This window comes from Aspergillus karnatakaensis (assembly GCF_047715665.1).
Source record: "Aspergillus karnatakaensis strain CBS 102800 unplaced genomic scaffold BJY04scaffold_14, whole genome shotgun sequence".
In the NCBI taxonomy this organism is placed as follows: Eukaryota; Fungi; Ascomycota; class Eurotiomycetes; order Eurotiales; family Aspergillaceae; genus Aspergillus; species Aspergillus karnatakaensis.
The window spans coordinates 291851-312326 of record NW_027395726.1 but is presented as its reverse complement, the minus strand read 5'-3'; the positions used below and the strand labels follow the sequence as shown (position 1 = coordinate 312326).

General features: G+C 51.1%; 9 protein-coding genes across 9 annotated transcripts; 3 read left to right on the top strand and 6 right to left on the bottom strand.

Moving 5' to 3' along the window:
• Window positions 1-1237: 1237 nt before the first annotated feature.
• Window positions 1238-2596, bottom strand: BJY04DRAFT_216305 (nucleoside phosphorylase domain-containing protein; the record flags this gene model as incomplete). The annotated part of the gene is made up of 2 exons (XM_073715707.1): window positions 1238-1500; window positions 1555-2596. 2 exons carry the CDS (start codon window positions 2594-2596, stop codon window positions 1238-1240), a joined length of 1305 nt encoding a protein of 434 aa, XP_073573297.1.
• Window positions 2597-3022: 426 nt separating this feature from the next.
• BJY04DRAFT_184743 (adaptor protein STE50) lies at window positions 3023-5482 on the bottom strand. The gene is made up of 3 exons (XM_073710665.1): window positions 4581-5482; window positions 4370-4531; window positions 3023-4319 (listed from the first exon to the last, which is right to left on the bottom strand). The coding sequence occupies exons 1-3, from the start codon at window positions 4843-4845 to the stop codon at window positions 3265-3267; spliced, it is 1482 nt and encodes a 493-aa protein (XP_073573296.1). The 5' UTR covers window positions 4846-5482; the 3' UTR covers window positions 3023-3264.
• Window positions 5483-7121: 1639 nt separating this feature from the next.
• On the top strand, window positions 7122-8258 carry BJY04DRAFT_184741 (uncharacterized protein). Its single transcript, XM_073710664.1, has one exon. It carries the CDS (start codon window positions 7502-7504, stop codon window positions 8072-8074), a length of 573 nt encoding a protein of 190 aa, XP_073573295.1. The 5' UTR covers window positions 7122-7501; the 3' UTR covers window positions 8075-8258.
• Window positions 8259-11578, bottom strand: cdc48 (AAA family ATPase CDC48). The gene is made up of 6 exons (XM_073710663.1): window positions 11138-11578; window positions 11056-11083; window positions 10948-11003; window positions 10635-10884; window positions 9085-10576; window positions 8259-9036 (listed from the first exon to the last, which is right to left on the bottom strand). The coding sequence occupies exons 1-6, from the start codon at window positions 11170-11172 to the stop codon at window positions 8447-8449; spliced, it is 2451 nt and encodes an 816-aa protein (XP_073573294.1). The 5' UTR covers window positions 11173-11578; the 3' UTR covers window positions 8259-8446.
• A 1-nt stretch (window position 11579) lies between these two features.
• On the top strand, window positions 11580-13063 carry BJY04DRAFT_184733 (uncharacterized protein). Its single transcript, XM_073710662.1, has one exon. It carries the CDS (start codon window positions 12251-12253, stop codon window positions 12854-12856), a length of 606 nt encoding a protein of 201 aa, XP_073573293.1. The 5' UTR covers window positions 11580-12250; the 3' UTR covers window positions 12857-13063.
• Window position 13064: 1 nt separating this feature from the next.
• Window positions 13065-14229, bottom strand: BJY04DRAFT_184732 (uncharacterized protein). The gene is made up of 2 exons (XM_073710661.1): window positions 13988-14229; window positions 13065-13886 (listed from the first exon to the last, which is right to left on the bottom strand). The coding sequence occupies exons 1-2, from the start codon at window positions 14131-14133 to the stop codon at window positions 13154-13156; spliced, it is 879 nt and encodes a 292-aa protein (XP_073573292.1). The 5' UTR covers window positions 14134-14229; the 3' UTR covers window positions 13065-13153.
• Window positions 14230-14377: 148 nt separating this feature from the next.
• On the bottom strand, window positions 14378-16267 carry BJY04DRAFT_184731 (uncharacterized protein). Its single transcript, XM_073710660.1, has one exon. The coding sequence runs from the start codon at window positions 15726-15728 to the stop codon at window positions 14736-14738; it is 993 nt and encodes a 330-aa protein (XP_073573291.1). The 5' UTR covers window positions 15729-16267; the 3' UTR covers window positions 14378-14735.
• Window positions 16268-16273: 6 nt separating this feature from the next.
• BJY04DRAFT_184730 (Mpv17/PMP22 family protein) lies at window positions 16274-18085 on the top strand. The gene is made up of 4 exons (XM_073710659.1): window positions 16274-16856; window positions 16920-17195; window positions 17264-17530; window positions 17578-18085. The coding sequence occupies exons 1-4, from the start codon at window positions 16704-16706 to the stop codon at window positions 17656-17658; spliced, it is 777 nt and encodes a 258-aa protein (XP_073573290.1). The 5' UTR covers window positions 16274-16703; the 3' UTR covers window positions 17659-18085.
• A 63-nt stretch (window positions 18086-18148) lies between these two features.
• BJY04DRAFT_184727 (defective in cullin neddylation 1 family protein) lies at window positions 18149-20089 on the bottom strand. Its single transcript, XM_073710658.1, has 5 exons — window positions 19852-20089; window positions 19706-19749; window positions 19040-19110; window positions 18809-18983; window positions 18149-18745 (listed from the first exon to the last, which is right to left on the bottom strand). Exons 1-5 carry the CDS (start codon window positions 19933-19935, stop codon window positions 18313-18315), a joined length of 807 nt encoding a protein of 268 aa, XP_073573289.1. The 5' UTR covers window positions 19936-20089; the 3' UTR covers window positions 18149-18312.
• Window positions 20090-20476: the final 387 nt, after the last annotated feature.

Genomic DNA, 20476 nt, shown 5'->3' with positions numbered 1-20476 from the left:
CCGCATAGTTCGATGCCGATGACCCAAAACTCGCCTCACTAGCCGACCGTTTGATACTATCCTTTCGCTGTTGCGAGCTATCCATCGATTCTCTTCTTCCCATGGAGTCATCTAGTCCAGCCTCCTGCCGCCGAAGTGCCAGGGCATCTAGTTCTGGTATACAGAGATAATTTAAACATGTGGTAAGGATGTTGATGTCTCCGGAAGCATAGGATTCCATGGCGTGTTTGAACATATTGAAACCCCGCCCTGAAAGAAAAAACTCTGCAAGTGAGCTGTGGATTACTTGAACTATCCGTGTTTCGCCTTCTTCACTGTTCAAAGACCCAGCCTCGCCATTGATGGAGTTTCCGTCGTCATTGACGAGCTGCGGTTGCTTTGCCTTTACTTCAACCAAGCCTTTAGATATGCTTCGAATCTGTCGTTCCAGTTGCCAGGCTGTTTCAGTAAAATGGTCAGATTCGCGCCACTCACGTAGGGAGGCTGGCGGTGTGTCTTTGATCCATGCAAGGATATGATGCCACTCCACTAAGCGAAGAGGCTTCGCTGCAAATATCACCCAGGAAAAGAACTTCAGCGTCATCTCAATCTCTTTCTCATCAACAGTAGACAGTATCTGTTCATAGAGCTGTTCCAAAGCCGGGGGGGTCTCTCGGAGCCGTCTGAGGAGATATTTGAAGCCTTTACCATGGTCCCAGTCCTTCAAGACGGCATCCACCACAATAACGACCCAAAGGAAGACACCAGCAGATTTCTGGACGATTAAGTTCCCCAATTCGAGCCACCCGGCATGCTCTATCACCCCGGCTATCTTGAGCTTCTGATGCACGTAATGTTGAATATCATCCACGTTCAATCGGTCAATAAAAATCTCAGCACACCCCTCAACGCTGACCTTTGAATATTCTCTGCTCGACAAACAGACGCTAAGTTTGGCGCCGACTGCCTTCGCTGTTGCCGTTAGCTCACTGAAGTACATTGCTAGGTCTCTCATCCCATCATCATTGCACTCATCCAGGCCGTCCACATAGAGCAGAATCTTGGGTAGTTGAGAGTCTGTACACATGGAACACAAAAAGGACCTCAACTCTCGCTCAGTCCAGTCCACTGACCCCGGATTTTGAAACTTATCCCCATATGTCTCCATGAACAGAGAGAGCTCGTTGTGATTCGCTTGGAATAACTGGTAAAGGAGGGCTTTGAAAAGATCCAGCTGGCTCCACCGCAAATCCCGTTCTCAGCCGTTGAAAAAGAACCCGGCAATCGAGGCACCAGTGTCTCGCAGCTCTTCAACTGCCCGACAAAAAGCGTGTTTCATGAATGTGGATTTGCCCGAGCCTGGTTTGCCCTTGATCCAAATAAGACCACCGCCGCCATCGCCTGTGTACCATTCGTTATATGCTTTAATACCAAACACCTCTTTCCATTTTGTTTCGATAATCCCTTTATGGAGCAAACGGGGAATGTCAATATTGGAGAGCTGAAGTGACCGTAGACAGTCTAGAATTGCATATCAGTCCCACGATGTCACCTTGTCAGAAGCAAACCACTCACCTTGCTCTCGCATCTTCAAGTAAGCCGTAGTACGGTCAGTATGACCTCTCCCAGCGAGCCTAGCATTCGATGGAATTTCCTTTCGATTGACTGAGCTGTCCGAGGTCATCAAGAGGAGCTCTTTGCCGTACGCAGCAGCAACCGCGGCTGCATAACCCTGCCACTCTTTATTCTTATGCGAATCGGCGTAATCACATATTCCACGAACAACAAGGCACGGGTAATTGTTGACCAAGCCAGCAGCTTCCATTTCCACGCAGTATGCACCGAGCCCTCGCCCTAGGCGATCCCTTAGGTGACTATCCTTGACCACTTGGTTGCCAGAGGCTATTATTCCATAATGCACCACGGGATCGCTGTTTGATCTGGCGGGTCGATTGATGAGCCGTGTCGATTTGCACTTGCTACATGTGGATTTCGGGAAATTCATTAATTTAACATGGGGATACCTTGCATCGAACAACCTATCCTGAAGGTAAGACACAGTATAGGCATCTCGCATCCTAGGATACTTCTTTCCGATTTCGTCAACGAAAGAGGGGATTCGACTCCCTTCCATTTGATGGACAGCTTGCAGCTTGGAGACAGCCGTCGCAAGGATCTGTGGCGGGCGGTTCAGGGCACCTGTTCGCTCGAACCTGCCGTCACGAACAGCCTTTCCAAGGTCATACTGGACGACGCCTCCGAGAGTTGTTCTACTGGTTGGAACTCCGACCACAACATCTCCCAACCTGATATCGACCTCGTCACTCGGTATTCCACCCCCTATGCCCACCAGTAAGCCAGCTCTGATCGCTCGAAAACTTGAGAGCAACTGCATTGCTACCGTAGAAGCAGAGGCGGTACCGTAATCGCCGGTGGGTAAACAAGCTATCACGACATTATGTTTCCCGATCTTCCCAAGGGTATAGGCATTGTGGTCGTTCGGTTGGACCGGCAAGCCCTCGTGAATCTCGTCCAGCATCGCTTTTGCGGCGGCCATCTCCAGCGGGAGGGCGCAAATCCATCCGATAGTATAGTCGTCATGGCACAGGGTGATCATTATCGATGAAAGTGACGGCTTAGGTTCTACGGCTGCAGGGGTCCATCCCATCAGCCGCACTGTACAGACACTCTAAAGAGAGGTGGCGAGGAGGTGAAGGAGGGGCTTAGTCTTGAGACGAGGCTGCCCCAGGTGTAGACAGAGGGGTTGTGAGCCGCCATGCCGAATCGGGAACATAGTGAAAGCTGCCGATGGGAACCGTCCTTACTTTCCGTGTGGAGGGATCCGCGGAGTATAATAGACGCGTCGAATTGTCCTAAGTAACACTTGTTATTTCCTGTTGTGGCAATGACTTGAGAAGAAGTAAGGCCTGGTTGCGGCTTACAGTTGAGCAGTTGCACAGAGCGGTCTTCCACTAGCCGGCCGGAGGCTGACTTGAGTATTCTGTGATATAAGCCTACTACTTATAGAAAAGGATCCAATTACTCCAGAAAGCCATGATATGCTTTATAGCTAGATTGATGAGCCACGCTAATGATGCGGTTCCAAATTTTCCGTAGCCAATCCATCAACGCCAGGCGCCGCGCAAGTTTGCCACTAAGGGTATGTTCAAAATAAGAAGTGATGTGGTGAAAAGAAGAAGGGTGAGAACTAAGAAGTGTAATCGAACAGCCTCGAGTAGAGGGGTATCTCAAACATATCGCACGCTTTGTCGAATCCGGCTACTCTCACAAGACTCCACCGGGAAGATTGATCTGCGCTTGCCGCCCTTCAAAGCCGGCGCTGTTGGGCGCTGATCCCCCGCTGGTGGGATAAGCATTGGTGGTTTCTGGTGCATGTTGCTGTTTGCGCAGCATGAACATGGGCTTTCGTCCTTCCTTTTCTAGCTGCTTGAAAAGGATAAGCGGCCGCTCCTCCAGCCCGAGACAACGTTCTTGATCACCGTATACAATGTAAAGCGCATATTGTTTCCAATCACCATTGATGTTGTACTTCTTGAGGGCAGCCGGAAGAACTTTATAACATGGATCGTCAACAGAGACGCGGAAAGATTTGAAGATCTCCACGCTTGGAGTTTCACCCCCTGCCCTAGAATCAGATCGAGAAGGAATCTCAGACCGCGTAGCTATTGATGGGGTATGCTGCAAGCGGTCCGATCGAGATTGCGGTTGTAGGGTGTCTTCATTGTGGTCATAGTGGCTACGAGCAGAGCCTGGTTGTGTGTACGCCCGTGATGCGAGAGTCTGGGGGGCGCCGTAATGATTTCCAGGAGAAGTCGGTGACGGCAGGTTTGGCGATAGCTGTGACTTTCCGTTTATGGTGCTCAAATGCGATGAAGCAGCGACAGCGGCCGCGGACGGATCGAGTGTGGCGCCGTCGTTGTACGTCCTCTCATGGACAGAGGAAGGTATATGAGTCGGAGAGCTGTTCTTAGGCGTGGTACCTCCGTGCACGCGCTTAGAAAATGTCCGAGAGATAATAGAGCCTGATCGATCGAGGATGGTGATACCGGACGGCTGGGGTGTAAGTGTTGAGCCTGATAATGAGCTGTCATGGTAGTTATCCGAGGCCGGTACAGCAGTTGGCGGAGGTAGCGGTTGGGATCTATCTTTGGCCATTTTGAAAACCGGCAGTAGTTCCTCCCTCAGTCGTCGATAGTCTTCAAGAACACGCCGCAACTCGGACTCCACGCTAACTATTCGTTCGTCTCGGAGTCGGATTGACTGAATCAGTCGGGCGATATCGTCCTGGGTCGCATTCTCATTCATGCTTTGATCGGCAGCTATCACTCTATTAGAACAGTCATCAGAGATAGAGTACCTCGAAACATACATAAAGGGATGTAATGATCGGCATCGAGTGGAATGTCTTGCTTGACTTTCGTCTCATAGACGTTCTTCAAAATTGTCAACCGATGTCCCACACTAGCAATTCCCATTTCCTTCAGTTCGTCATGCCGTAACGCGATCAGCGCCTCGCCAACAATACCGTTATCTACAGTCAATGTTAGCGGCGCCTTACCCCTCGCGGCGGCGAGACTTACCGACAAACGCTTGACAGTATTGGCGAAGTCCCAAAGAGGCGACATAGCTCGCACATTCCTCGGCGCTCCATTCTGTGATGATTGTCTTCGGCGACTTCGGGTTGTCATCCTTGTGTGCAAAGGTGGGAGTAGGTTCTGCGGACGGAAACTCGGATTCTGAGGCGGACCCTTCCGAGTCTGTAGCCAAGTGAGGGGATGTGATGACACTGCGCTCGTACTCGTCGTCCGCGTCGGAGTCTGCGTGGTAGGATGTGTGGAGCGACATGGCGGCTAGCAGCTTACGACGTCAAAGCCCACGATGAAGACGAGAGGAGTAGCGGACGCCGTGCGGCTAAAGGCGGCGCAGTTGAGGACCGAGTAATAGCCAAAAGCAAGTATGGGTATTCAAGGACCGGCGAAACGTAGGATCTGTGTCATTCACCCTCAGATTCAGATCGGAGGATTGTGCGCGGTTCCGCCAAGCAGGTACAGCATATAGAATGGTCGGCCAGGGACGAAGAACTCGGTAGCTCGAAATGATTATCGCAAGGCAAACGGTGAGTCGGCAGATCCGGATTATTCAGATGAAAGGATGTTTCAAATGAGAAAGTCAGAACCGTGAAGGAGTGTGATTGATCGTTAGCGCCAGCAGCGGTGGTGATGAGTGAAGGCGGGGAAGCTCAGGCAGAGACGATCTTGTTTGGAGCAAGGATGGAAGATGGCGCGAAAGCGCTCGCTTGGGATTCTGCCGATACGAAAAGCGGGAGAGAGGAAGGATGACGAAAATGCAGAGATACAGCTGGCAGAAGGGAGAAAAGATGGCGAGATGAAGTAAATTGATCTGCTCTCTGGCAACCCAAAGAAGAAGCAAGAAGCAAGCAAGAGTCGGATCGTCGCACGTGATGCCAGTCTAGACACTCGAGGTCAGAAAGGCTGGCGGACGAGTCGAGGACAAGCTGCTCTATTAATACACCCTTGCAAAGAATTAAGTTTGATTCTCTCTTCACTTGCTCCTTTATCCCGACAATGAATATACGATCATGCACTGCCAATTAATCAATGACCACGCCGTTGGGGATCTCTCTCATCCTTGCATCCCCAGCCAAGAAGCAGCCTCCAAGCACCATTGCCTTGTGCAAAGCACTCAGTGGATCGTCAATCTATGAAAGCAATCCATCCATCTGAGAGAATCTTCGATAAGACAGGAATAGGGGAGATCCCCTGGCACTAATATCAATTGCCGACGCTGGCTGGTCCATTCAAGACAACTATTGCACACGCATTCCTACTAGTTTCGGGCGTTGACTTGACAAGAATCAACGGCGAGTCTTGAATGGACAGGCAATTTTGTCAGGATCAATATTGTTTACTATTGCTCAAGATGACCTGGGCCAATGCTGTCAGAATCCAATAGTGCCGGAGCCTTTACTTATTTGGCTATTTAGGGGCCCCAAATCCTCCGCCGCCGTCCGCCGGACCAGCTTTTCAGCTCCATACCCAACACTCTGAGCAGTGAGCCAGTGCATTTGCCTCTCACTTTCGTTGTCGATGTCGCCGTCGCCCAGTTCCTAACTTCCTAACCTCCTTTCGCGGCTGCATATCCAAATCAGGTAGATGTTACGAATGTTCTATACGTCAGCCACCTGAGTTCTTTCGACCAGCCCCCAGTTGCAGTCGTTAGTACCACTACGGACTACCTTGCTTACGCTTGGTAACTTGAAAAGGATCGCTCTTCGTGCAATCGCTTAGACGAAACCCGGGTGTTCTTCTCTGTTGGGAAACTATTTCTTGATAAAAATAAGCAACTCCCTCTCATTTGATGCAGGCGTCGAACTGCTGCCTTTCCAACTTTACCCTGCATCAGCTCATGCATACTTTGTACGGAGACAGTTGTTCCCCTTTGACGGCTTGCTTAGCTTATCACTGGTAGGTCCGGTACCATTGGAGGCCAATTACTCTATACTCCGTAGCTAAGGCAATTGTCCCTCATCCCCATTCCCCACCGCTACTCAAGCGCCCGCTTCGGAATCCGGAAGCTATAAATATCTCGCTGCTGGCCTTATTCCTCCTTAACGGCACGAAGGGCGCTTAAGCCTTATGCAAGTGTTCCACTATCCAGCCGTAGGGCACTTCGGTACACTCAATCGTAGAATAGTTAGACCGTAGCGCCATTATCGGCCTTTTATTGAGTGTAGTGAGTCAAGAATATGCCCAAGTACAGGTGTGAAAGTCTCTTGTGGGAGCAGATCATGATCTATATATTTCGCGGCAACCCAAACAACATAAGCAATATAAAAAATTTTGTTGCAGTAAAAGCAGGTAGCCTATTATTACTCTCATAAAATGCTCTTTTCCGTTCTATAATTTTCACCGCTCATCATAGTCGTTATTGAGGAAATGTAAGTGTTAGCCAGACAATAACCTTCATTTATCATTGTTCGGCGGCTTAGTATACCCGTCCCTCGACCTTAATTCCGCTTACCGCGAGCTCCAACCAACCAACCTTAGCATTTGCTCATCTGAAGTTTGAACACATCTTACTACAGCTTCTACTCTCACTTCAAGCTCTTCACTATATCAACCCAGAAGAAAACGTACAACTCGCGCTATCGCAGCCGGAAGCTCCCCGATCCTCTCGGCGCAGATCGCTCCTCCGCCTGGCGCATTTTCTCCGCCGCCGAGTCGCCGACGTTCGACTTTCTTTATACTCAAACCGTCTTGCGGTTCTGCTCACCACTGTCCTTATTCTTCACGATCACCCCCCAGAGGTCTTCAGAATACTCGAATCCACATTATATCCGAATCACTATCCGAACTTGCGCCACCGAGACACTCACCAGCAACACCGAACGCCGACGCCGCCCCGTCTACCTCCGTCGACCTTCCACGAGATACCTACAACCTTTCCCTCCCAATACGACCTATCGCAAACCGCAAGCAAAATGCCTCCATCACCAACCTCCACCCCATCAGGCACAGACCTAGAAACCGACCTCCTCACACACCTGGCCACAACCTCCGCTCTCGACGAAATCCACATAACACTGCTCTCAACCCTGCAACGACTAGGCTGGACGGACAAGATCCGACGGCTGAGTCTCGAACTCCTCCGCGCAAACCGATGCGAACGGTTCGACGATGTCGTCGAAGCAGTCGTGGCCTCTGCGCAGGGCCGCTCACACCCGTTTCTCGAGGACTCAGAGTACAGCAATAGCAATGGGAATGGGAATGGGGATATAGATTCGGGGAACGAATTCCAGTTTTCGGGCGTGGATGTGCGGATTCCGAGTGTCGTTGTTGAGCAGGGAGTTAGGGCGATTAAGGATGTTCTTAGGGAGGTTGTTGTGTTGGAGGATGAGGAAGGGGGTGGAGGGTCTGGGGGAGGTGGACCATCGAGTAGTAATATTGCTGTTGAGGTGGGGGAGAAAAGGCCAGGGGTGAATGGGGAGGCGAGTCCAGCGAAGAAGGCGGAGAAGAAGTCGAAACAGGGGAAGCTGGTTAAGAATTCGAACTGAAGATGGCGGATCTGCGTTGAAAAGGAGTTGTTTCATGAATTCGGGCTTACTTGTTTTTATAGGACTGGTTGGGAACTTTTCTTTACAGGCGTCATAGGGTTTGTGGTGTTGATTGGTGGAATTCCTTTTTATACCAGCATTTATATGTACAACACTTTACTATGGTCAATATACAACCATTTGATTGATAGCTGAGTTAACATCCACTATAAAGCACAGGCACTTGACTACTCGAAGGGAAAGAAACAAGTCAAAACCAACGTGTTCGTTTAATATCGTCAAGGGGAGTGGTCCCTATCGCAGGAGCCTATATTCCGCCTCGGCTAGATCTAACTAGTGTTGAAACATAAGGGATTATGTAGGAAAAGCAGTCTAATCATAGAGGCTGTCGTCATTACCGGCTTCACCGAATGTGTTGCTCTCATCCGCAACCTCATTTGCGGAGGGGAAGCGGAAGAAAGAGCTACCACCAGAGTTCTTCAAGCTCTGGGCGAAAGCCTCATACCTGCGGATCTCCACATCGCTAACGGACCGTCGCGCCGTCTTCATGGCCTCTTCAAAGTGGGCCCTCGTGAGCTCGGGGACAGGGTCTTCACCCTCCTCTTCCTCATCCTCCATCTTGATATCCTCACCATTAGCCTCACGCTGCTTCTGGCGGTCAATGTCGGCAGAGATGGACTCCTTAATAGCAAGCTTGACAGCGCGCTGCGTGACGAAGCCAAGATCGGCACCAGAGAAACCGTGGGTCTTGCTGGCAATGAACTCAATATCGACATCGCCAGCAACAGGGGTCTTGCGAAGCTGAGCCTTGAGAATACCCTCGCGAGAAGCCTGGTCGGGGAGAGGAACATAGACCAGAGTATCGAGACGACCGGGACGCACTAGAGCAGCGTCGAGTTGCTCGGGTCTGTTAGTAGCACCGATAACGAAGACGTTCTTCTTCGACGTCATGCCGTCCATTTCTATTTGACGTTAGTATGTGCCAATTATCAGAAAATGCAAATACTGACCAGTAAGAAGCTGGTTGACGACACGGTCAGAAGCACCACCAGCATCTCCGACGGAACCACCACGGGACTTGGCGATCGAGTCCAATTCGTCAAGGAAAACAACGCAAGGGGCAGCGGCACGAGCCTTGTCGAAGATATCACGGATGTTGCTCTCAGATTCACCGAACCACATACTCAGCAGCTCAGGACCCTTGACAGAGATGAAGTTGGCGGCACACTCGTTGGCGACGGCCTTGGCAAGCATGGTCTTACCAGTACCAGGAGGACCATAGAACAGAACACCGCGAGAAGGTGACAGACCGAACTTCTGGAACTTCTCGGGGTGGTCCACAGGGTACTGAACGCTCTCGATAAGCTCGCGCTTGACCTCCTCCAGGCCACCAATGTCCTCCCAGCGAACGTTGGGCACTTCGACAACAGCAACCTCGCGGAGAGCGGAGGGGTTGGAGACGCCGAGAGCGTAGCGGAAGTTCTCCATGGTAACACCCAGAGAATCAAGAACCTCGGCATCAATTGTGTCTTCATCAAGATCAATAAGATCCATCTTCTCACGAATCTGTTGCATGGCAGCTTCGGAGCAGAGAGAAGCAAGATCGGAACCAACGTAACCATGAGTCTCAGCAGCGATAGTCTCGAGGTCGACATCCTCGCCAAGCTTCATGTTCTTGGTGTGGATGGAGAGAATCTCCAGACGGCCAGTTGGGTCGGGGATACCAATGTCGACCTCACGGTCGAAGCGGCCGAAACGACGAAGGGCAGGATCGATGGAGTTGGGGCGGTTGGTTGCGGCCATGACGACAACGTTGGAGCGTGCCTTCATACCGTCCATGAGAGTCAGAAGCTGAGAGACGACACGGCGCTCAACCTCTCCGTTGGTCTTCTCACGCTTTGGCGCGATGGAATCGATCTCATCGATGAAAATAATAGCGGGGGAGTTCTTCTCGGCCTCCTCGAAGGCCTTGCGGAGATTCGACTCGGATTCACCAGCCATCTTGGACATAATCTCGGGACCGTTGATCAGGAAGAAAAAGGCACCCGTCTCGTTCGCCACAGCTCGAGCCATGAGCGTCTTACCAGTACCGGGAGGGCCGTACATGAGGATACCACGGGGAGGCTTAATACCGATGGACTTGAACAACTGGGGGTGGCGAAGTGGGAGCTCAACCAATTCACGGATCTGAGCCATCTGTTTCCGGCAACCACCAATATCATCGTAGCCAACTTCGTTCAGGTTGTTCTCCTCATCTTCACGCTGAATTGGCTCGCCCTCGCTGTGAATAATGGTTTCTGGGGCAACAATGCCGTAATCTGGAGCATCAACTTCCACGACCTTGAACTCAACCTGCCTCATACCTCCTCGCACTGTGAAGAGGTCTCCCTGCTTAACAGGCCTGTATCCATCACGGAAGTATGGGGCAAGGTAAACGTCAAAGAGAGACCCGGTCAGGCCCTCGACTGTATCGGCGATGGGAAGGACGGCAATACGCTTGGCCTACTCCCAAAAGCGATTAGCCACCGCCGAAGTCGCACAGGGTGGCAAGAGAACTCACATATTTGATATCGGGGCAAGGGTGAACAGTGATGATGTCTCCGTGCTTCACGCGGAGGTTGTGCCGGACGACCCTGTTGATACGGGCGCTTCCATCATCAAGTTCGTCATCGGCAAGGACAATAAGAATAGTCTCCTTGCGCTTCTTGCCACGGACCATCACTGTGTCGCCTCTGAAGAGACCGAGGACATCCATGGTGTTGTTGGAAAGAGAAATCGTAGAGTTATCATCGCTAACGGCATCGGTAACACTGAGAGTGAGTGGCAACGTGAGTACTTTGAGCAGCTTCGAGCTCACGGACACGACAACTCACATTAGAGAGTTGGGCTTCTTCTTCTTCTTCAAGATAGCTGTGGAAGTGTCAAGCTCCTGATGGTGGTCAGTAATCTAGCGTCGAGAGGCTCTTCGTTCCTGGCATTACCTCTTTCTTCTCGGCACCGGAAGCATCGCTAAGAAGGTTAGCTTATCGACTGGACAGGAACAGCCGGAACCTGATGACGTACAGAAGCTTCTTCTTGTGATCTTGATCTGAGCTCATTTTGACTGGGAGTCGCAGAGAGATGTCTAGACAGAGAAATTGTGTGCGAAACGTAGACTCAAGGAGAGTTCACGCAAGAGGTTAATTGTGCCGAACCTGGAAACGCCCAGCAAACGGAAGGAAATGCGAGGGAGAAGCGAGAATGAAAAGAAAGCAGGAGTGAAAAATCCCAAAGACAACAGAGATGCCCAAAGGAAGAAGCAAATTCGGAAGATGGATGAGGTTGGAGACAGAGGTGGATAGAGAGTGAGTTGGAGGTGAGAACGGATGTGGACAGAGGAGCTCTCCAGTTATGAAGAGGTGACGATAACTCGACCGCCAAGGTGATCCGTTGATGACTTAAGCCGCCTGCTTAATGTTGTTCTCCGCCGCCACCGCCTGGGAGAAGCGTATGGAACCCCGTCGTAGCAACCTCCCAAGGTGGTTTGCTTTGACTCTGTCAGCTATTATCGCCTTCGATCCGCTCATCTGCAGAGATTGATTGCGCTCGTCCCCTCCCCGAGCTCCAGGCTACCATGGGTGCGTCAGCCGGGACGAAAAGAAAGGCCGTGGTGGCCCTGTGAAAACGATGCCTCAAGTTCCAGGCAAACAATTGCACCATGGATCAAGCCTCGTCTGCCCTGGCTGTGACAAACCTCATTAAGGCATCTAAATAACAGAGGACAGATGGTGTCACAATGCCTTGCCAGGCTTTCTTCAGTTGTCAGCCTTGCAGTGCACGTCGCAACAGGCGAGACCCCGGGTCGCAATGTCTCCTTCATGGACAGTGACTCCAGCACTCCCGGCCCAGTGTACTGTCTCGCGAACAACTAACTTTTGCAATTTGGCTTTCTAGGGTTCATAAATCATCCGCACACTTGCGCGGTTATATGGATAATCTAGAACCTGAAGTGGACGTGTTAGCATACGCTTTGGCGCTACAAAGTGCTTTCAAAACTTCAACATCCAGCCTTCTTCACTCTCTCAGTTCGAGTCAATGCGCTAAGCTGAACCATCTCATTTTCGTCCAAGTACCAGGAAGGACTGGAATTTCGTGCCTATGGCAGCCTAGTGAGTATTTCCTCACACCGGGCCAAACATGCAGTGGAGCGCAAGCTATCCGCGGGATCTCATCGATGCATGCATGCGAAAACCGTCACAGGAGGAATTGGACGATCTCATCAGAAGCTCAAATTATCCACCGCTGTTCGTCTACGGCCACATGATGCTTCCTACAGTCCTCAAATACTTTGCCGACATTCCTCAGTCCGCTCGAGTTGACATGTTCTTTGCAACCCTAGGCAGTTACAAACTTCACCACTTCTCTGACGAAGTAGGCAACTCACCAAGTCTGCCAACCATCCGACAATCAACCAGCCCCTTTGACCACGTTGAGGGAATGCTGGTATTCGGACTCACCCAAAAACAGCGCAGCATAGTCTCGGAGATCGAGGGCGGACAGAACGGACAGGCACCATTAATCAAAGTCCAAGTCGTGGTATCTCAGCTCGACATGTTCGCGAATCTCCAGGTTAGCAGTCAACGACTTGTGGACGCGGGTGCATCCGTTTGGATTAAATCGGACCGTTGGAGCCTCGAAGCCGTGAAACCCATGGAGACGTCTCACTGGCCGATCGATAAGTTTTTGGAAAGCCAACTTTACACAAACATCGTGCAGCATCAGAATAGAACAGACCAGGACTAGATTTATAGGTATAGATAGACTTGCTTGCTCGGGCTATCGAGAGACATTGGTGGCTGTGACTCTTTTCTTGGCGTTTCTACTTACCATGGAGTTAGGTATTCATTGTGATTCGACTTTCTTATGATTTTCTCAGAGTCTCTAGGCCTCCACTATTGCGATGGCACTCTACTGCATCGGCGAGTTATAGGTATCCTGGAATGAAACACTTATCCAATAAGTCTAGATCTATCGGAACAAACCATATACATCTTACCTCCTACAATATTTACAAATAACACCTCTGCTTTGAGCACCAATCTACCTCGACGAATTCCACAAATCATAGAATCCCCAGGCACCGGCACAAAAGCTCACCACTCCCGTCAACTGCCCTGGAAACCCAACGCCCCCATCAACACTCCAATGAAGACACAGCGGCGTCCAGCAAAGATTATTCACAAGACTCTTCTTCCAAGCGCGCACCTCCCCTTGAAGTCTATTCTGCTCCTCCTTCGACGCTCCACCAGCAATAGCCTTCTCCCTGAGCACCTTCGCTCTCCAGAGTACAAAGTACTGCAGGACAATATGCCCCAACCACGCCCTTGTACTCCACAGATCCCACTTCCCAGCCCCACCGTAGCGATCTAGAACGCGCGCGGGGATTATGCCCTTGACTGTGAGGAAGGATATATTCTCGAGGAACTGGTAGATGATGTTCGAGAGGACTTGGAGAAGTGTTAGCGCGTAGATGATTTTATCTGGCGGCGGGGATTTAAGTGTTGCAGAGCCCCAGGCGAGGAGGGAGGGGAGGCCCTGGAGGCGGAGGAGGTAGCGGGCTTGGGACATGAGGGAGGAGAGCGCGAGAAGGGGGGATGTTGAGGGTTGTGATGCTGGTTTCTCGCTGGGGGACGTTGAGCGGAGGCGGGCGAGCAGGCTGAGACGGGTTTGAAGCGCGATCCAGGGAGCTGAGGAGAGGATATGGTGAAGGGCGTGAGAGGTGTATTGGAGGAATGCGAACACTCGTTCTTGACCGGATGCCGTAGACATGATTCTATAGTAGACCGCTGTTAGCCGAGGAACGATTCGTGGAGTTCTGGGGACGTGGTATTGAAGACGAGACCTGAGGACTGAGAATTGCTGGAGATGCCTTACTTGTCTAGTCGTCCATTAATTCTATCTGCTGCCTTGAGAGCTGCCAGCAGCTGTCGGCGTGCAGCGACTTTGTCCGGCAACGGAGGTGAGTTCCCTCCTGCGGGGCTCACTGACTTCTCAGTGCTAGGCGCTTTGTCGTCTGCCATGGTGATGAATTCCTGAGATGCGAATGCAGTGACAAATTAGCATATGAAGCGCAAAGGAGGAATCCCGCGACTGACGGGGGTCGGGGAATTTAAGAAGCTCGAAGGTGACGGTCCTTAATACCTCCGGGCTGATCACGATCCCACTGATTTACCCTATTCGGCTTGGGCCGAGGCTCGGAATGCTCACCGTCAGATACCGACGTCGCGACACACCTTCTAGTTCCGACCTTTCAATTCCGCCTCTTATCATCTTCATTGCAGTTTCGCTTTACTATGTGATTTTTGCCAATGCGGAACTCGATCCTACTTTCATTTTGATGCTAAATGTGTCATATTGCATAGTGAACAGCACCCAGAGTCCGCTCGCTCAACCCGTCCACTACCCTAACTATCAAGCGCAAAATGCCGCGGTTATTGATTTCGAAAGATATTGACTAGAATCATCCCATGTAGAATCCACTCCATTTGGCCTTGTCCTTGTCATTGAATACTAGAGAGTTTTCAGAAGATGCTCGCTGGAGAAGAACGGCCTCCACCATATCAGTCGCATTTGTTGCTAGTCAGCACTTCCTATTATCAACCCAAGGCACAGTGATCCACCATTACATTTCGTCCATGCTCGCAAAAAATTCGGTCATCTCGATGTTCTCTTCAACAATTGTCAAGTCGCTCATCCCGGCGAGATTCATCGACGAATTAAAGCCAGCAAGGTGTCTCATGGCACGGACTCGAGCTGCGTGGTATACGTACTGCGAAGAATGAGGAGGCGGCTTCGGCGGAGCAGGGGGGCGTAGGCCGAGATTCTTGACGTGCTTGACTTCAGACACTGGTCTCTCCCGGAGATCCCAAGTGCTCGGAGGCTTGACATTCGGAACGCTGCAGATTTCATCGAGGTGAAGCCAGGCTTTCTCTATGAGGCCGCGGTCGCAGCGATGGCATGCCCTGTAGTGGCAGCGAGGAGGGCGTGTGGGCATTTGAGAGATGACGTTGCTTGGCCCGGCTTCCGAATAGTATTCGAGGTGCTGTGCTCGAGAAATGCTCGCTGCATGCCCAGCTTCGTTGCTGTTGAGACGGGCTTTGTGGTATGACAGAGAAGCTTGAGCTAAGTCCCTTTCCATCTCGCACATTTCCAATACTCCCAGCCTCTGCTCGACTAGTATTCTTTCCTGCTCATCGGTGTATTCGCCAGCGAGGATTGCATCTGTCATCCACGAGCTCAGAAAGGACCCGTTGCGGTTGCCTAACGACATGTACCCAGTTGTGTCTTCGGTGCACAGATAGAACCATCTCAGGAATGGTCTTCGACCGCAGTTATCGCACGTTTCGTAATCAGCAACCCTCCACTGGCGTGTTACAGTGCCATGGTAGCATTGAATATGCCGAGGAGGTGGGCGTGGGTCTGGCACTGCCAATGGGCGTACGGTGGACAGTGAGTAAGAGGAAGCGAACGTGTCGTACGGATCGGAAGTTGCTTGGGATGTTTCCTGGGTCTCCTCAACGGTTTCGAGGTGCTCGAAGGTGGCAGAGGATGAAGAGTCTGGAGCCACTCCCTCCAACACTGGATAGGAGCCTAGGTGGGTGATTCCGTCATCCATCGTGGTTGGACGCTGAGGTAGACACTCAGATACAGGAGAAGTGCGAGGATAATAGCAGTGTTATAACACTGCCATGAGATGGGTGAGTTCTCTCGGCGTCGCATTGTAGGACCCAGTGCCCCCTTCAACACAATCGAGCAGATCCGAGAAAGATGCATTGTTATCTACCTTACTCCTTTCACAAGACATTGTTAGCTTTCTAGCCTCTCATGCCACTGCACAAGCAACTGGCAATGTCAATGAGTAGTATATGTGATATTGGAGGCATATTGCATCTTCTTCTGCCTGAGGCATCAATTGGGCACGAGAGCTGCGGAACATGGCAGTTTCGGGGAAGACACGGCGGATTTCAGTTCGATCCTATTGCAAACATTGTAAGGAGCAAAGCTAGAGAGTTATATACAGCAATGCACAACATCACAAAATATAAATACTGTCGACCGGTGGTTCCGGGGGAGGACGGCGGAGTCCGAAGCCGCAAGCCCAACCGGGTTTATAAATGGAGCATCTGCCGACCTCGTGGCCGACTTGACATTCCCCTCCACCCCAGCTCTGCAACCCTTTCTCATCCTCTGCCACATTCTTTGCAGACGACTTGATTCTCTGCATCATCAAGTGCAGTTTAGAACTCCCGCAGAGCTGCAGCAATTCTCCGGCAGTTGTCTAGGCTGGCCCAGTGCTGCCAATTGACTCCGCTTCGCAACCTCGGTAAGCTCCCCGTTGTCCCGATCTGCTGGTGGCCAGCCTCTCCAGCCTCTCCATAAACAAACACCACCCCCCTGTTCGTGTCTTTTATTCGTCCGACAACGCCAACCCCATATTTTCCTGTCGTCGTTCCTGACCCGCCACGTCTTTTCGATCCATCTTCCTTCCCACATCGTCTGTCTTCGCGCTGCTGCCTCTATTGCTTTTCTCTCGCTCACCGCGTCTCCGTGATCGCTGCAGGTCCCTTCTTACCGCCCAACTATCGCGAACATGTCGGTCAAGTTCGAAGACGTCAAGAAGACTGTCACCACCACCGCCGGCGCGGCGGCGGCGGAGACGTCTCTCCGTGCAGATACCAAGGAGCTGGCGCATAAGGTCGGCGAGCGCCTGACTGGAGGCAACCCCGAGACCGGATACCTCGCCGTACGTCCACTTGCGAAAGTCGAGAAATTGAGGGTGGATATACTGACTGGTTATGTGCGATAGATGTACCTACGAGAACTTCAGGCCAATCCGCTGCGCACCAAGATGTTGACATCCGGTGTTCTCTCCTCCGCGCAAGAATTCCTCGCCTCTTATCTCGCCAACGATGTGAGCAAGCACGGCCACTATTTCAGCTCTCGTGTACCCAAGATGCTGCTTTACGGCATGTTCATCAGCGCCCCTCTGGGCCACGTCCTTGTTGGCATCCTCCAGAAGGTCTTCTCAGGTCGTACCAGCTTGAAGGCGAAGGTGCTCCAGATTCTCGCTAGCAATCTGATTGTACGTACATCGTCTCGCATATCGCCGATTTGAGCTCCACGGCATGATTGCTGACCCGACGGAAACAGGTCTCTCCCATCCAAAATGTCGTATACCTGACATCTATGGCTATCATCGCTGGCGCGCGTACCTTCCACCAGGTTCGCGCTACCGTCAAGGCCGGCTTCTTCCCCGTCATGAAGGTCAGCTGGATCACCTCGCCCTTGGCGCTGGCTTTCGCCCAGAAGTTCCTCCCTGAGCACACCTGGGTGCCATTCTTCAACATCGTCGGCTTCTTCATCGGAACCTACGTCAACACCCACACCAAGAGGAAGCGCCTCGAAGCTCTGCGCAAGGTACGTCCGCGTGTCATTCTTGTGGTAATCCAATTAACATTGTCTAGCGCTACGACCAGCGCCGTAGCGGCCCCGGTAGTGAGTACGAGAAGGGTCCCGGTGGCCCCCCTGGCCCCGACTACCGGTAGAGGATATAGTTTATCCTTCACACTTCAATCGCCGTCAAAGTTACCCAGCGTTATCCGTGATCGTCAGCACGTGGCCCAGATTATTCTGTGATGATTAGAAAGGAGCGCACGCCGCCTATTATGAAGTCTGGGTACCTGACTCGACCCTAAACCACAATGATCCTCTCTCATCCCTCCATCAATTCCACCTACATCCTCCTCCCCGATTGTGAATTCCGCCAACTACCCCCGGAACATAACATGCACACCTGTCTTGTCTATCGTCTACACTCGAGATGAAGATATGTTATAATTGATCCTCTTACGATGAATGGTTACCGTTATTTGTTTTTCTTACGTTGCTTGCTCTTTACTTTTCAAGACATCTCAGCCACTATACATATACCTATAGTTTTGAGTTGTTGAATTTATAATGCCTCTTGATGCATCTTTTCGCTTGCTTATTAGAGTTTAGGATTAGAAAGCACTAGGTGACACATAGATGTATCTGGCGTCTTCACGCCTAGAAGAGAAAGGGCTCAGATTTTCTTTTTAAGATGCTGATAGATGTAATAGAGCTATTCTCTTCTGACTCTCCGCAAAGGATGTAAGCGGAAGAAAAGTCCTAAGCTAAACCCCCTTATACCTATCACCTAGTCGCAGAAAACTACCATCCTACTCAACTTCCATCGTCCCATCTGACCCCCTCTTCTGCTTAACAAACGCCACAAAGTTATCAAGTACCCCAGGCCAAGCGCCACTCTCATCCCACCACCCAAACTCCTCATCCTCATGCGTCTTGCGCATAAACACCTCAACCTGCTGCCAGGTATCCTTGCTAAGAGACCTATTGTACTTCTCCGTAACATACTCAATCCACCAATCCAGCCAGGGCGTTGTGGCCGTGTTCCACGAGATGCCGCCCTTGGTTGTCGCGAAGAAGAGCTGCCATTGGTCGACGGCGTACTCGAGGGGGAGGGAGCGGGAGCCCTGCGGGACGGAGAGGGGGTATGCGTAACGGTAGACGCGGCGGAAGAGATCGGGTTCTGTGGGGATTCGGGAGCGCAGGTTGGCGGCATGGGTCGTCATTTTGGGTATGGTGTCGCAGCTGTGATTGTCGTTAGAATGGGTGTTTCCTGTATTGTTGTGTTAGAGGCTGGAGCGTGCTTACCCGGCGGATCTCCAGCCGTTGAGAAAGCCTTCGCGGGTGAGTTCGCCCATAGATGGGGATTTGAGGAGTTCTGAGATGGCGATGCAGGTGACTTCATCTAGGCCGACTTTGATGTCTCCTAGATATCGCATGACACCTTCAGGGCCGATCTCGTTTGGCTTTTCGCTTGGGGCATCTAGTCGAATTAGCTACTGCTATTGCGCAGATAGTAGTCATGACTATAAGACGTACCTCGGTATTCATCAAATATCTGGTTGATCGCTGAGTTTGCAGCACCCCCTCCTTGAGGACTCTGGAAGTACCTGGTTCTACCGGTTAGTTTATGTGTTTGTAGGTCTAACAAGTCCGGTATCGAGTTCTGAGCATCATCCAGCGGCAGCTATCCTGGAAGGCTGTAGTGGAGAAAGAATATCAAGCATAGCTTATATGTCGTACTCCTTCGGAAGACTATAGCCGTGGTGAATCGAATGGAACGCGTATCACCGGCTCTGCTAGCGTATTGAAATCGGACTTGTTGCAGCCCCTGTGCTTTGATTTCATAGCATCGAGGTTTTCGATGAGATGATACAGTGACTAGGCCTCGTCACATTTAGCTGGCACATAGGAGTTGAGTATATTCTCCTCGAAGGTGTGATTGGGCAAGTAACGCTACGAGGCAGCCACGTTGCGATGGAGCAAGGATCCAGTGCACATTTCCTCCGTAGAAGCAGAATCACCGGCGGGCTCCTTAGATAGATAGATAGGGAGAATGCTGACCACGGCTGGTAGTAAATCCTAGTATGTGGATACGTAGTACCTACGCAAGGACACCGAAGCCGCTGAGATGATGCTCCCCGGTTGTTTGGGCCGGGACTGGACAGAAGTGTATGGCGTAGTACGAGATATTGAGCAACTTACGCATCTATAGCCTCTTCAACGCTCCATCCAGCCTGCTTCAGAAACTAGACACAGCGTCAGTATAATCATATCACGTGATGTGATTGACTCGCAGCCATGCAGGCGGCAAGGGGCGTAAAGAGGAAGGAAGGATAATCAGAAGTTACCTTGGCAGCTACTGTATCTTTGGTTTGCGTCAAGCTCACAAACTGAGCTATTGATTGCTTTTGAGCCGAAGAGTATGCGGGCATGGCGGGGTGACCACAGACGAGGGGTAGTTGTGATCTTTTGGTGGGCAAAATGGAGGAGTGGAGCTAGAGTAGAAGAGAAAAAGGCCAAAAACACTCCAAGGAAACGAGAAATCAAGACGCTTGGGGGTCCTAACAAATAAATGTTGAAGCAAGATCTAGGGTGATATGCTTTGGGCTGCCTGGGCTGTTGCTCGGCTGAAGCCTGATTGGGTCACGTGCGATCCAGGGCTCTTTCCGTTCGGATAATAACTACATGCATTTCACAACAACAATGTCTATACACTACAACATTCATCGTATGCTCGAATGTGTATCGACTGAATAGTTCTATCAGCTAGATATAGTCCAGTTCCAACCACAGAAGAGTCAATGTTCGTCCGGCTCAAAGCCAGATGAGGTGCTCAGTACTATACTATATTGGGGTATTTTATGCTTTAGCTATGCCTGCAGATACAATAGCCTTATATGTTATATTCGTAGCAGAATGTAAAAGCCAAATATGCAATGATTGTCTGTTCTCATACTCCGTCCGGGCGTCGAC